General features: G+C 28.3%; 1 protein-coding gene across 1 annotated transcript; it reads right to left on the bottom strand.

The window, feature by feature from the left end:
* Nucleotides 1-839: 839 nt before the first annotated feature.
* LOC114163198 (NAC domain-containing protein 91-like) lies at nt 840-4,358 on the bottom strand. Its single transcript, XM_028047355.2, has 6 exons — nt 3,921-4,358; nt 3,271-3,548; nt 2,887-3,192; nt 1,908-2,219; nt 1,396-1,803; nt 840-1,312 (listed from the first exon to the last, which is right to left on the bottom strand). The coding sequence occupies exons 1-6, from the start codon at nt 4,123-4,125 to the stop codon at nt 1,022-1,024; spliced, it is 1,800 nt and encodes a 599-aa protein (XP_027903156.1). The 5' UTR covers nt 4,126-4,358; the 3' UTR covers nt 840-1,021.
* Between the last annotated feature and the right edge of the window lie 12,418 nt (nt 4,359-16,776).

Genomic DNA, 16,776 nt, shown 5'->3' with positions numbered 1-16,776 from the left:
TATATATATATATATATATATATATATATATATATATATATATATATATATATATATAACTCTCTTCTTTTTTCTATTTTTAAGGTATTTTGGTGTATTTAGCATCTCCAAAATGGTTATGGATTTATTTTGACGTTAAATATGTTTTTGTTAACTTGGATTGATAATTGGTATTAGTTTTTTTCAAAATTTTGAATTAATTTATATATATATATAAATTTAATTATTTTAACTAAATTTTATCAATTGAAGCGAAATTATGTCAAAAAATGTAATTTAATCAAATAATATTATAAAACGCATTTGAAACAACAAATAAATTTAATAAAATTTGGTTAAAAAAATTAAATTAATATATTTTTAAAATTAATAAACTAAATTAAGTCAAAATTTCCAACGGTAACTAAAACAATTCTTAAATCCTTTGCACTTTAATCGCTACTTAGTAAACCACTCAAAAACAGGCAGAAAAATTAACTTATCGATCGTAGAATACTTAAAAAAAAAAAAAAACACAACCGATTTACCACCTTTGGAACGTTATTGAAGCGAGGTTTGATAAAATGTCGACCTCGTAAAGCTGTTTGCCCCGTTGGCAACTTATATACAATAAATAGTATGGTATGATATTATTCGGCAATTATGGTGAGTACTTTCACTTGCATATTCTTGTAACACTAGAATTGTCATTGAAAGTCGGATAATTTAACACTTACATGCAATTCAATAGTTTTAGCTTTCAAGTTATTTTTGCCACCTTTGTTAATATGAAATGGAGATGCAGCAAACTCAAAAGAAAGAGCTAAAAAGTTGGGGGGGGAGGAACTGCACTTCCAATGTACATCAAGAGTCTACAGACTAACCAACCTGGTGAGTATACATATAATACACCAACTACATATGCACCCGCATATATATTCAACTATCAACAACTCTAAGTAGACCCTACACGCCTCTACTTAATTGGCACAAAAAAGAAATAGAGGCAAAAACAAAAACAAACGAATGATCTCCTAGCAGTTTAGAATTTAAGATATCCGCAGATGTCAGTAAAGACCACTAATGAGACCATTACAAAGGCAGAAACTACAAAAATAGAAGAGCACTTGGTAGGATTGGAAGTAGCCTTTGAAATGTATGGCACCCTTCTGAGCAATAAAAAATCTTTCAACCCCAAGGTAGAACTTGCTTTTGTAACTTGACGAGAAATCTTTCTAGTGCCATTTGCCTCTGCTGTCTTCTGCAGTTCATTCCCATCATTAGTAAGCGTAGCACTTTCCTCCGAAGCATGGTTTTCTGAACCTTTCTCCTCCTATCAAAGAACAACAGGAGTCACTACACACGCGACTACACACACTTACGTTCACAGACAGGCTAAACAGATAAAATTCTTACCACAGCAATGATTGGTTTCAAATCAAGCTCTTTTTTCACTATCTTATTTGAGAGTTCATTTCGCGCCTTCTGCGCCAAACGAATTCTCCTATGCGCTGTACCTTGTGTTACGTTTGCACTTAGCTTTTCGTTTTGAACCACTCGTGTCCTCCTAATGATTCCAGTATCCCCACTAGGAACTGAATTATAGATTCTGGGTTGCTGATAATCATTGACAATATTGTATACTTGGCCCATATTGGCATCGGTAAAATCTCTCTGGGAAATGCTTTGAAATAACTCAACATTGCTCTTCTGCTCATCACCACCACGGCTAATGGGGATGCCAGTGGTGCTGCAAAATTCTGGAGCTATCACCAAAGGAATCTTTCTGTCGTTTGCCTCCTCAGCGTAACCAGCTTGCATATACTGCAGCATACAGTAAGATTAACATTAGGAAAACCGCTTTATTATCGAGGCAAAACCTACCTAGAATGAACAAAAGACAAAATAATGTAGGAGCTGTTACTCACTTTTATATTGGCAAGTTCAGAATCTATATCGCTGCCTAATGCGCCATTCTGAACATTAAACGAGGGGTAGGTCCACTGTTGGCAATTGGGCTCCTCATAGGGTAGTTCGTCCCAGTTAACCACCGAATTCAAAAAGTCTGAAATGTTCGTCTCATTAGTGCCATATTGAAGCCCATACCGACTATCTGATTCTCTGTTTGGTTGATAATGAAATTCTGGTTGAACATGTGCAAGTTCAGGGGAGAATAACTTATCATCCAATAGCTCGTTTTTTAGGTCGTAACACATATCAACGTTCCAAGGCTGAAACTCCTGCAGGGAAAATCAACCATACGACTAAATCAATAACTCCGGTGTATTAAAAATCAAATCGGGGTGAATGAAAGCAATAAAACAAAACAAATGTACAATAATGATCTTTAAAGTATATATCCAACTCTCACAAATCATAATTACCAGATAAGGTATATTAGGTCTACTTTCTCCATAAAAACTTCTAGAAGAGGCAAATAAGAATAAAAAGTGAAATTAATTTCTCCAGAAACTAAAATTAGTTAATGCACGAACTAGTTTATAGGAGCTATTCCTCATTAGCTTTTCAAAAATTTAATTTTTAACTTATGCATAACTTAATTTTAATTTATGCGGAAAATAATTTCATTTTTCCTTCTTATTTTTATCTCCTAAAAGTGCTTGTACAGGAGTTTCTCCAAACAAACATAAAACCAGTCTTCCCATAACCAGCTTCTGTCTTTAGAAAATAGACATTATGCTCTCTCTTGCTAATAAAGATTGAAATGATGTTTTAATGATCTTCTAAATAGCCTAAATCCTCCATTATGATTTTAAGAGTATTTTCTATTTGAAACTCTATGTCTAAGTAGAAATGGAAAAAAAAAAGAATAAAATATCATACATTTTCCCCATTCTAAACAAGTATAACTAATAATAATAAATAAACTCAGGTATTCCATCTAACCTCTGCAGCTGGTGCCAAATATTTATTTTGTGCATCAGAAGCTTCATATCCATCACTATGGCAATCAACCGGAGTTATAACGTTGGATATTGCTTCCTCAGAGTGCGTAGGGACAATTTTCTGGTGCTTATCATCCCCTGTAACAAGTGATGGGGATACTGCAACAACAGCCAGACCCGACTGTATTTCCTCCGTAGAGTAATTGGCAGCAATCGGAGTTGACGGAGTCTGTTCTGCCTCATCACAGTGCGAAACTTCAAGGCTTTCGTCATGTTTCTTAAACAAGCGACAAAGGACATATGCATTCTGGTAGAAAACAAATTGAGAATCATCATCACTTCATATAATTCCTAAACTAATTGTTAATCACAATACGCTATGTACCTGTCCAGGATTGGTGCCATCGAGCTCCTTCAAGGTGGGGCGATACTCGTGCATAACCCAATTGGTCCTCTTCCCTTTGGGTGCACGACCAGTGTAGAACACCAAAGTCTTCTTCATTCCAATCAAAATCATCCCAGACTTTATTTTACGATCTTTCCCAGTCGCCTTCCAATATCCATGACTTGTTGCTCTGTTCAATCGATGCCCATTTGGGTACTTTCTGTCCTGTGGACAGAAGAAGAACCATTCCGGATCCTTGTTCCGTATCACCGACAAATCTACAAAACAAAATCCAATAAACAAATTAAAGAAGAAAAAAAAAAAACTGTAGAATCTCCGACACACCCCATGTCACCAGACATGTCGAGCCTGAAATCATAATACAAGACATACAGATTATCCATCTAAAGATAATCACTAAGATGCTCTGTAATACCTGCTAAAGCTTTGACTCAATATAAGGGGATAGTATGAAATCTCACGCTGTCTAATTAAACTACAAAAATAATATATAAGTGTAACACAACACCAACTAACTTGTGGATTGAATTAAGTTGAAATCCTAATTCAAGGGGGAAAAACTACCAAAAGAAACAGCAGGGCCAGCATGATAAGAGCTAATGATCGGAAAAGGTTGAAGAGAAAAATACCAGGCATGTCCCACGGCTCCCATTTGCAGACATCAATTTCTCGGATAACCCAAACCTCGGCACCATTGCCGTTAATCTTCTGCCGCAGGTAGTAATCGATGAGTTCCTCGTCGGTAGGTCTGAATCGGAACCCTAACGGTAGAGAATCCAGCGACACGACGGCGACATCGTCGCCTCGCGACGGATAACACTCGACGGAACTCATGTTCACTCAAGCAAGACGAAACTTAAAATGAAAGGGAAAAAGATTTATAAAGGAACAGCGATGAATTATAAAGAAATAAGCGGAAGCGGAATTTGAGAATCAGGGGAATAATTCAGAGAGGATTGTGTTGTGTTAGGTGGTGTGGCCCATAGCTTTTTCTCGCTTTTATTTTTCTCAGAGGTAACACGCATGAGCAGAGAAAGTTTCCCAGGCACTGCAGTGTAGTGTAGTGTAGTGGTGACTCGTTAATTTTTATGGATTTCACGTAGGAGAAAGCGCGTTTAAATTCCTCGTATATACCGTGTGCCATGTTTTACCCTCCTCTTTCCACGAAACTACGGTGATGCCACTGATTCAATCCAACGCGGTGAAGGGTTGAGCCAGGGACAAGTGTTGGGGTAAATCGGAATGTGAATTTTGCTATTATTGATGGAAGCACTAGATTAGAGGGAAAAAGGACATGTTGTTCAGCAAATAGTATTTTGACACGTGGCACCAAACGTGCACGTTCCCACCCTCCATTTACGTGCTGGGTAAGAAAACCATAGTCAACAATAACAACGACAAATAAAATATGATGCTGTGCTTGTTTCGGAAAACTTTTTAAAAACATTTCTATTTGTTTTCTAAAATTCAAAAATCTAGAAATTGGTAGAAAGAGAAAAAATGAAGACGAATAAAAATATGGAAGGCATATAATGAAAATAAAAGGATTTGTTTTAACAAATAGAAAAAAGGTAAAAAATATAATAATTTTTTTCTTTGTTAACATTTTTATTTTCCTACTAATGTTTCTCGTTTATACTCTATTTTCCCTCTAGCAAATAATTGAACCCAACATACGTGTTAATTCATTATTTTATTTCTAAAGAAACGTTTGTTATATTTTTTGTGTTATAGTTGCATGGTTTAAGGGAAAAGGTTATAGCCTAAATTATGAAGTAATAACTATAACTATAATTCTAGAAAGATAAAATTATATTTGGTTCTTTAAAAATAAAATTAGTAACCTATTTTTTTTTGAAATAAAAAATAATATATGAATTTTAATTTATTACTACATTGTCGGTGCATGTTTGGTTACTATATTGTCTAGATAAAATATATGAATTTTAATTTATTACTACATGAATTTTAATATATGAAATAAATGTTTATGATCTGTACTAAGGATGGTATATTTATTACTCAAGCCCGACTTTAATTCAATCTTAAAATAGTAAAATAGTAAAATATATATATATATATATATATATATATATATATATATATATATATATATATATATATAAAGTACAGATATGGGTATTATTTATTTTTTGTTAAGAATTTAAATATGAATTTAAGTTTTATATTGTTTTGAAATGAAAAAATTAATATCTTATTATAAGGATGAAGATTTTGAGTACAAATAATCTGATTCAAGTTTCATTATATGATGTCTTCTTGAAAAATCACTTGTTAAAAAAATTCATCAATAATTGTGTTTTTTGTGTTTTCTCTTTTTTTTTTTTTGTCATAGAGACTTCAGAAAAAATATCTCTACACACAATCATCTTTTAGAAGTTTATTAGACTTTGAAACCCTTCGCTCTAAACCCATGAACAAGCAAACATGAATTAAAAATTCATCCTCATTCTTATTTATATCAATTGGTTATGAAATATTTTATCACATTCTTATTGATTAGTATTTTAAGAGAAAAATCCTAGAAAGATAAACATTAATGAGACCTGAATTTAACTCAAATAAAAAATTGATATTTCTTGCAATCCAAAATCTTTAGACAAAGAATTTGTACATTTAAGAGTATTATTCCAAAATACCTATATAATAATAACCCATTAGAATAATCTATTCATTTTAAATCGCCTCAAATACTATTTTAAAGCTAATTTAGTAACACAACTTGTGGAAAAGTAAGTGGTATAATCTAAGGCAACTTTTCTTGACAGATGAGAAAAATATGTAATTGTCAAAAGCTAAAAATATTTGACAATTATTTTTTAATGTATAATTGTAACAGATTTTAAATAAGACGATCCATGAAGTGTACATTGATTTCTTACAATTACTTATAGTGTTTGCATGCTGTAAAATGGAACATATTCTTAATCCTTTTAGGCTAGTTTTGACACCATCTTTATGTACCTAGTGGAAATGGATTCCATATATATTTCTTTTGCTCTTGAAATTGACACCTCAAATGAAATTGGATTTAAGGTAACATTTCTTCACATTCGCATCTCCTTTCGATGTATAATAGAATCTGTCAATTTGACGATGACCGTTTATACAAGCATTGCATGTTTAAAAATGCTCCCGCAATTTCTTTTTCTTTTTTTTTTAATGAAAAGCTTTTTTAAATTTTTGTAGAGTATTGTTTAAATTTTTCTGAGAAAAACGTGGATATAATATAAGTTAAGGAAGGTTAACGAAATTATTTGCTTTTTTGAAAAATGTTTAGGAATGCTAAGGAAATTATAAGAACAATAATAAATTTGGTTGTGGTATAATTTGACGTGTGAAGTGGATAAAATGCAACAATTCATCCTCTTTCGTTGTCCTCACATTATAAAACTTCAACGGAATCAAAATATAGTACTTTAATATTATGTTTTGTTCTGATTTCATTTTCAAAAAAAGACCCCAAATATACAACAAAACGAATATGTTTCATCCCTTTCTAACCTATTTACCAAACTCTAAGAGAGTTCGTGATAAAGACGGCTAAACAAAACTCATATTAAATTAAAGGGTTTATTGCTTTTTATTTTATTTTTAGAAGCAATTTAACTTAAACGCGGCTCTCTCCTCCTAACAGTGTATTTCTATTTTCAAATATATTAAGATGCATGTAGTATTTTAACTTCCATAATTAAATTAGTTTCGCTCTATTAAACTATGATACTAAATTAAGTCATCACATCATATGGTTGACGGATTTAATGAGGTACAAGAAAACATGAGAGTATCTTGAAGAGGGTTTAAAGAGATATTTGGAATAGGCTAATTTGAAAGACAGTCAAGAAGATAATCAAATATTCAAATGTTGGATACAAATTTTGATGAACTAATGGAATTATTAATGAATAAATTTTATCGACAAAATATTTATTTTATTGTTAAAATTTATTAATGATTATAAGAAATTTATTGATAATTACCAATCAAATATTTGTCGGTAATTATTAATGGTAATTATCACTATTTGATAATTATTTTTCTTCTTTATATTTTCTTCCTTCTTCTCCATCTTTCTCTTCCCTCTTTCCTATTACTTATTCTCTTCGTCATCTTTATTTTCTTCTTCTTTTTGTCTCTTGCTATTACTCCCTCATCCTATGGCTATTCTTTTTTCTTATTTTTCTCACCCATCACCAAAACTTGGGTTTAATAAGACATAGTTTATCGGATTTGGAAAAATAAATTGATAGACTACATTATGAACGAAATTTAGCTAAAAATTACTAAGAAAAAATTAATTATTGACAAATGTTACTGATGAATTTTATTGATAAAATTTATTACAAATATCAAAGAACAAAACAAAAGGTAGAAAAGTTGGTGTTCATTTTATTGATGAATCTTCCTTTGTTTATCAATCTAATTGTGACGCAATCCATATCATTTATATTTTGCATTCTTTATTTATATTGATTATTTTTATAGAAGAAATTCAAAGTTAGAAAATATCGTCATCTTTCCTTTTAGGATTGTATCAAGTGAACAACACACACCCACACTATTCATTGTCATGGGAGAATGGTTTACTAGATTCGTGAGAGAGGTGATTAAGAAGAATTTGTTTATGGTATGTAGGAATGGATAAGGCTAAAGTAAGTATTATGTAATCTACTATTGACACATTAGTTGTAGGTAGGGATGTCAAAAAAATTTGTATCTGCGGGTATTCACGGATAAAATCCGTAATAGGTAGAAAATGAATATTGTAAATGGATACTCGCGAATAACGAATACAAGTATTTTTATACCTGCATGTTAACAAGGTCGGTATGGGTATCATATAGTATCCATACCCACAGATAAATGTACCTGCTATATTCTAATTTCAATTAAAAAATGATTAAAACATTAATACATTGATTTTGAATGGTTTATTTTTTATTAATTAATTTTAAAAAATCTTCATTTCTTTGTAAACTATTATTCAACACTATTTAAATGAGTTGTTACATTTTGTTTGAAATGAAATTTATAAATGTTATGCATTGTATTTTTATTTGAATACTCATAGGTACTCGTGGGTATTAAAAGAATATGTGGATACTCGCATAACGGATACCTGTACGGATATAAATACAAGTATGTGACGAATATTTATCTATTTATCCAGCAAATAGAGTACGAGAAAGCTACTACCCTTACCTCACATATCCTGTTGATATCTCTGGTGGTAGGTAAGGAAAAAAGAGAGAACATAGAGCTATTAATTACATTATGTTAAAGAGCTTTGAATTAGTAATTGACCACAAAGTAAACTTTTCAAAGAGTTGTTTTTCGTGGTTATGGAAAGAAAAGTCAACTTTAAAGGAGTTAATATGCTAAAATTTTAAGATAATATACTTATAAGTCTTTCTTTAACATAAGATATTTTATTTTACTTTCTTATATTTACTAAATGGCGAACTTAAAACTTCATATTGCATAGTTAATACTTAACTAAATAGCAAGTATATATGTTCTCGAATCTAGTTCTTAAACCACAACGTTAGGGTGGTTATATATAATAGATATATGATACAAATAATACACCTCTGTAAATTGATTAAAATGTTATGCAACTCCGTTAATTAAACGATGTTCAGTTAGTTATTTATCAACTTCATATATTAATATATTTTTTATTTTAATAGACTTTTAAAGCATCATTGGTGAGAAACACATATTCACTAAAAAAAATCTTTAAATATCAATTAATCTTAGAAATCAAAACTTTTGACTACCAAACTTTTAATTAGCTATAAACGAATTATTAAACTGGTCTATAATTAATTACCCATGTAAACACGTATTCCTTTAATAGTATAAATTATGGTAATTAATATTAGTGACTGATTTAAAGTATAATTATAACTTTTTATTCACTATATTTTAAATAAAAAACATTTAGTTTGTCAATTAATATTTAAACTAGTAACTAACTGATCAATTATTTTTTTGTTTATACAATTAATTGTTTTTTTATACTAATTAGTTACATCATGACCATAACACTACAACAAAATTGTAAATTAGTAAGGAATTTATTTTCCACTAATTTCTCACTATTTAGCGAATAATTAGCGATAAAAAGATTTCGTAGTTAATTTGTGACAGAAATTAGTGAGCGAATATATTTTTCACTAATTTCTTGCTATTTAGTGAGAGATCAACGACAAAAAGATTTCGTAGCTAACTTGTGAGAAAAATTAACGAAAAAATTTGTTACAAACAATTTGCGAGTGATTAACTAGGGATTTGCTACAACTAGTAGTTTGTTAGGGATTAACTATGAATTTGCTATAAATACTTTACTTGAGATTAGCTAGGAATTTGTTACAAATATTTTGCAAGGGTACTATCACTTTGCTAGACATTAGATAGAGATTAGCTACAATCAATTAGTTAGGGATTAGCTAAGAATTTATTATAAATAGTTTGTTTAGGAATTTGTTACAACTAGTTTGTGAGGAATTAACTAGGAATTTGCTATAAATATTTTGTTAGGAATTTGCTACAACCAGTTTGTTAGAGTTTGTTCCTTCATGAAAATGTGTTGTAGTGTTATTCGTACAAATAAAATAGAAAATATGGTTGAACTGGATCTCACAAGAGTAATGAATATTTCAGAAAAGAAAAAGAAAGAGAAAGAAATATTCTATCTATTTAAAAAGAAATTTACGTATTACATGAAAATTGTTTTGAAACATGTTTTTCAGTCATTTTCATTAGTTACAACAAGACTGACGCCAATAATGGAGACAAAATTTTAACCAAAACTCTCAACTTCGAGTAACATGATGTTATTCAATAACAACAAAAACTAATAATTTCACTTTGACCTAAAATATCTAGAGCTAAGATTACGAAAAACACAACATTTTCACTTTGATCTATAAAGGAAAAGGTAAAGTGACAAAAAGTACTAGATAAAATTTTATTTACTGAAAAAAAAACATTAAGTATTAAGATTAAATTTGCTTAGCGATATATATATATATATATATATATATATATATATATATATATATAACAATCATCATATTCCTGACTAAGTGCTTATAACATAATAATTTAAGATTTAATATAATATTTGTAAATATTTTCCTCTAATTTTTTTACTCAATATAGTTGTAATAATTATTAAAATAAAATAATATAGTCTTTTATGTTAGATTCACATTAGTATTGTTAAGAGAATGATAACTTAACAAAATTATATAACACTTCTTCTCATAAAAAACACAAATATATCACTCTCTGAAATAATTATTCTTTTATAAAGGAATAACAGCAGAAAAGGTTAGGAATGAAAGTAAATCTGATTTTACAATTTGTACGTGAATGGAAACAAATTAATTTTCTTAAAAACGAAGCCAAATTATGCATTATTGGTGTTCTTGTTTACTCTGTGCGTCTGTTCCTTCTATATTAAGAAGCAGGCTCTAGTTGAATGGTTCAGTTCAAACATCTGTGTACCATGAATAATTCTCCTTTATTATTTCACTTTTAGTCTATTTAATATTATCGATACTTATTCTCGAAAAATAATACGAAGTTGTGTTATTATATAAATTGAAGAGAGGATACATGAAGACTTTAAAATGAGTCCATGAGTATAATTTGAATACACAAAAAAATTAATAGAGAATTCTAATTCTTTTAAAACTGTACCAAATGAGTTGAAACTTAAACAAAATTATTTATTAAAAAGAGATGGCCCCTAATTCCAAAATAAAAACATGGATAACATCATCCCAAATGCCTATAACGGAAAAAACCATATTAAGATTATATAAATTGATGAAAATTTTAAGATATTTATTATTCTTTAATTGTACATTTATTATTTATTTGACTGTTGTTGCAGTGTGTGTCTTTCTAGATTTTAGTAATAAAGAAGGATTCGATTTAGGAAGAGAAAGAAGATATCGGAATTGAAGAATTCATCTCGATCTCATCTATGTAAGAACAAAAAGAAAAGAAAATTAGATGATGTCACTTTATTAAATTTAAAAGGAATAAATGAATTCTGTAAGCATCGTTTCTTTTTCTTATTCTATTTTTAAACTTTTCTTTTTATCTGACCTTTTCTTTTTCCTTTTTTTCTGATTTAGTCATATTTTTTTATGTAATTTTGTATTGTTTTTCACTAACCAATTTCACCAAGTAGAAAGTGGTTCAATAAGGATTACTTTTGGCCTATCAAGTTTTATTTTAAAATATGTTTTATTTTGCATTAAAATCTTTTTTTTTTATTATGAAAGGCTTAGGACGTATTCATTTGGAATGAATTAGTGTTGAAAGGTGATGAGGAGCGATAATTGGAGAGATTTTTCGTATTCGTTTTCAATGAATGAAAAGGAATAGAAAGTGTTAATTTGGGAGATACCTCACCATATTACATCCCGCTACCAAGACGAGATTTGAGAGTGAACTTTAACATTTTATCAATATGCCCTCATTATTATACTACAAAATACAATACCACATTGCACTCTCATGGCTCGAGGTTTGTATAAAGAGGAAGATTCCTGATGCACACAGTAGGGATTCCTAATGCATAATAGGAGAGATTCCTAATTCGTTTGAATTTTGAATTGTTTGTCCGTGTATTATGTGTTGTTGAGCCTCTTGAATTAACCATTGAATGTAATTAAGAAGTCAATTGATTTATTATGTTACATGAGAAAAAGGAAGCTTCTCCATGGCTGTGAATAGGTTTGAGTTGTAACGAGGTGAGTTATATGTTTGTGGTGAGAACATATGGTTGTTCTTATTTATTGATGTGCCCTAGTGCTCTACTTCCCTGATATTTGATGTTCCATATCATTTTCCTACCTTTCCACCATTGTTAGTCATTGACAGAGATGTGTGAAGATAGCAACAATAGCCAAAGTCAAACTGAATTACTAGAAGTGTGCTCTTGAAGAAGTGAATGGAATCTAATACATTTTAGTTGGATCCGATCACAACTTCAAAAGTTTTTGGTATATTTACCCAGTTCCATTTTTCTTGTATCCAATTTCAAAATCATGACTTTTCTTCCTTAATTTGAATGAAACACAAACCAATTAAAATATTAATTACAAAATCATGACTTAAAACACAAATCCATTATATTAAAATATTTGTTTTATTCAAATAATAAATATGATTATTACAATTTTTTTTGCGTTAATAAAGAAAAAAAATTAAAATAATTAATTTTTCAAATCAATTATATTATAATTTTTATTTTATTCAAATTATAAATATTATTAATAAATATTTTCACCATAAAAATAAAAATTAATTATAATTTATCTAAATATCATTTTATATTATTTTTAACACTAAGATCAATAAGGTAATCTTATCTTATTATCTACTAAATTTTATTTTTTATTAATCACATCAATGAATTTTTCACAATTTTTTTCAAATTTTACTTTCAAATCAACTCCACTGTCATCTTACGATCTCCTCAGAAGAACAACACAAATTTAATCCTCAAATTCATCCAAATCAATCTTCTCCCTCTCCCTTGAATCATTCGTTCCAAAAGAACACACCCTTAAAATTTCACATGAATGATTTAATCTGTGACACTGAGAGAGATTTCTAACATTAAGTTTTGGGATAAAAGTCACCTATTTGATAAGACATAAAAGAAATTAAGCTATTATAGGAGAATTTTATATGAGATTTACTAAACAAAAAGATATTATGACATGTGTTACTCTGTGTTCAAACTTAATGTTTCTTGTGAAAGTAATTAATATTTGTAGATCTTGTATATGAAATAAATTTTCTTTGGCAAACTATAACATTTTATTGTTTATATATTAATATATTTATTTATACGTTTAATTAAATAATTAGTTCACCCATAATCATATTTTGACACATGAACAATAATTCTAATAAACTAAGAAGAAAACATAGAAATTTTATAATATTAACTTTAATTATATATATATATATATATATATATATATATATATATATATATATATATTTATAATGTTTTAGTTTTGACTTATGTATATATTTATAATCCTTCCATATATTTTTCCTCTTTGATAATGCAATAACTAAATATATGTATTAAAAGACGACTAGATTTAAGACTGTACGTTATATTAAATCTGGAAATAATTAAGGTGTTAAAAAAATTCATCCTAACTAAGAAAGTTAACAGCATTTAATTATACTCATTTTATTTTAAAACATTAACATTTTTTTAAAACTATCATAGTTTGAAATCTATAACAAAATAAAAGAGGATTATTAGAAATGAGCTTAGATGACGTAACCTGTGACTATTGCCACGCATATTTAACCAAAACAGGTCATGTAGACTTGAAAACTAAAATCTTAACAACTCTTCATACCACATAAAATTTGGAAGCTAACTATACAAATGTTATCTCCATCTTTTGTTCTTTAATTACATTTCTCATGACAAATTAACTTAAAAAAAATTATAAATTATAACTGTAGATTCTTCTCTTAAAAGTGGAAGTGAGGAGACAACAATATAAAAAAATTGTGAATTTTAGCGAAAGAAATTAGGTCACTATATCCCATATGTTGCAGTTTGCGTAATGTAAGTTGCAATGAGATGAAAATGATAGGATGTGAGTTCACGTGCCAAAAAGGCGAATCCGAGGAAAAAGAAAAGTAGGAAAAGCTACTTCTCAAAAAAAGAAAGCAAGTTAAAGCTAAAGCCATATCATACTGCACTACTAAACTAGTGCTATCTCGTCTTCTAAATCATGCAAAATTCAATTTCAACCTTCATACAAATCCTTTTCAGTGTCTATTACTATTGCTTCACCTTAATACCCTTTCGCCACCTTCATTATTCTTCAACTATATAATTGCTAACTTCTCACCAATTCTTGTTACTTGCAAAGTAAGCAATGTTAATCACCCATATCAATCTCACTCATTGCTTCGAGTCCAGATTCTTTACAATATTTTGTAGTGTTGTTATCTGTTAAATACATTATATTCGTACTTTAAAATCTTTTTAATATATTTTAAAATTTCAAAATCAGTAATTATCAATGTATTTTAAAGACACAACAAAAAAATAATATAGAAAAACTCAGTAAAATCTCCAGTGACGGGACATTGTGGTAATGGGACAGGGTAGACCTCTCCCAAAAATTTTAAAATACTTTTTACATTATATATATTTTGAATTATTTTATATTATAAATATTAGATAATATATTACAAATTAATGATAATTAAATCAAATATTTTATTTCTTTTATAAACATAATAATTAATGGTAATAAATAATAAAATATAAAATCAAGCATAATAGAAAATAAAAATAAAAATATTTATTAAGATATATTTAATTATTATTTTTCATTATAGTTTAAGTTTTATGCAAATTATTCTCACTCTCACCTATTTTCTTTTGTTTCTAAAAATAAAAAAGATATATTATTTTTACTTTTATTTTTCCTATGTTCTCTTCCATTCCAAAGAGGAAGAAAATAAGGTCGTCTCACTTGAGAGTGAAATATTAATTTAATAATTTATTTAGTGAACATTTTCTATATTAATTTTTTATTTTAGGTTAAAATACCTTTTTGGTCCCAATTTTCGTCAATTTTTTTCAAATAAGTTCTAATTTTGGTTTTGTGTTCAAATAGGTCCTAATTTTCGTCAATTTTGTTCAATTGGGTCTTTTTTTTGCTAACACCGTTTAAATCATTAACGGCCATGAACAGTGACTGCCACGTGTCACTTCGTGGTTTTTTAAATTTTTTTATTTTAATTTATTTTAATTTTTTAAATTTTTTTTAAATTTTTTTCAAATGTACACGTGTTAACCCAAGAGTGTGCCACATGTCACTTCGTGGTTTTTTTGAATTTTTTTTTTGAATTTTTTTTAAAATGTCCACGTGTCAACCTAGTAGCGTGCCACATGTCAAAGTCAATGTTCTAAATTCAATTTGGTCCTTATATTTGTTATTTTTGTTCAATTAGGTCCTAATTTTTGTTAACATTAACCAATTTGGTCCTTCTCCAAATTAAAACCAAATTTAATTTTTATATTAAAATTCACATTTTTTATTAAATATTTTTATATAATATATTAAAATTCACATCATAATAACTTTGATATAAAAATTAAATTTGGTCACATTTTCGATAGGGACCAAATTGGTTAATGTTAACAAAAATTGAGACCTAATTGAACAAAAATAACAAATATAGAGACCAAATTGAATATAGAATAATGACTTTGACACGTGACACACTGCTAGGTTGACACGTGGATATTTAAAAAAAATTCAAAAAAAATTAAAGAAAAATAAAATAAAAAATTCAAAAAAAACACGAAGTGACACGTGGCACGCTCCTGCGTTGACATGTGTACATTTAAAAAAAATTTAAAAAAAAATTAAAAAAAAAATAAATAAAAATAAAAAAAATTCAAAAAAACCACGAAGTGACACGTTGCAGTCACTGTTCATGGCCCTTAATTATTTAAACGGTGTTAGTAAAAAAGGACTCAATTAAACAAAATTGACGAAAATTTGGACCTATTTGAACACAAAACCAAAATTAGGACTTATTTGAAAAAATTTGACAAAAATTGGAACCAAAAAGGTATTTTAACCTTTATTTTATAAACATAGAAGAAAAAATAATTATACTATGTATTTTTTATAACTGGATTTTAAATGTGGTTTGATTATCATCAAATTTTTCTTTTGACAATCTTTTAGATATGTGTGATTTTTTTAGTTATCGTTATACTACATTATGCATTCATTTTTATTATATTAGTGACAATAATTAAATGTATAAATTTTAGATGTATTTTTTCGCTCTTCGAATTATGTTTGTCAAGTCTAATCCAAATTCTTCCGCATAGAGAAGTTATTATGCACTTCCACATCGTTACGATCCTTGCTACTTCTACATAATAGATAATTAAGCTTAATTAATGTTTTATAGTTTAAGAAAAAGATAGATGAGATCCTCACTACTTTCTTAGTGCATGATTTCACTTAAAAAATTGAAAATCGTTTTTACCATTCACGGTTTTAACACATTCGTACAAAATTAATTAAAGTCGTCACATAACTGTTATAGGAGAGAAAAAAGACAAATCACGTTCGTTTTTGTCATACACAACTTCTGTATGTCAATGATAAAGTCGTATTTCGTAAACACAACTTTTTCAATAAAAAATCGTGAACACTAAACATGATTAATCGATCGTTGTAATTGTTTTTTTTTTCTAAGTTTTCCAATTTCAATAACCTTTTTACAAATTTATACAAAAATAATAAGAAAAATCAGTATATGAAATAATTCTTCTCATAACAATTGAAGCCTAAGAACCTTGTCTAATACAGAACAAATCACTATAATTTTTTTCTTAAAATCTATCAATTTTTATAATTTTTT

This window comes from Vigna unguiculata, chromosome 9 (assembly GCF_037176805.1).
Source record: "Vigna unguiculata cultivar grain cowpea cultivar isolate G323 ecotype 2 chromosome 9, ASM3717680v1, whole genome shotgun sequence".
NCBI lineage: Eukaryota > Viridiplantae > Streptophyta > Magnoliopsida > Fabales > Fabaceae > Vigna > Vigna unguiculata.
Note: the sequence above shows the minus strand (reverse complement) of the source record. Positions and strands in the feature narration are given on the sequence as shown.

What these genes read in the sequence shown, in the direction of transcription:
- LOC114163198 (XM_028047355.2), bottom strand. Translation starts at nt 4,125, where the DNA reads ATGAGTTCCGTCGAGTGTTATCCGTCGCGAGGCGACGATGTCGCCGTC. An exon ending in GGAGCCGTGGGACATGCCTG is followed by an intron (nt 3,549 to 3,920) that starts GTATTTTTCTCT and finishes TTTGTTTTGTAG; the next exon opens with ATTTGTCGGTGATACGGAAC. An exon ending in TGAAACCAATCATTGCTGTG is followed by an intron (nt 1,313 to 1,395) that starts GTAAGAATTTTA and finishes GTTCTTTGATAG; the next exon opens with GAGGAGAAAGGTTCAGAAAA.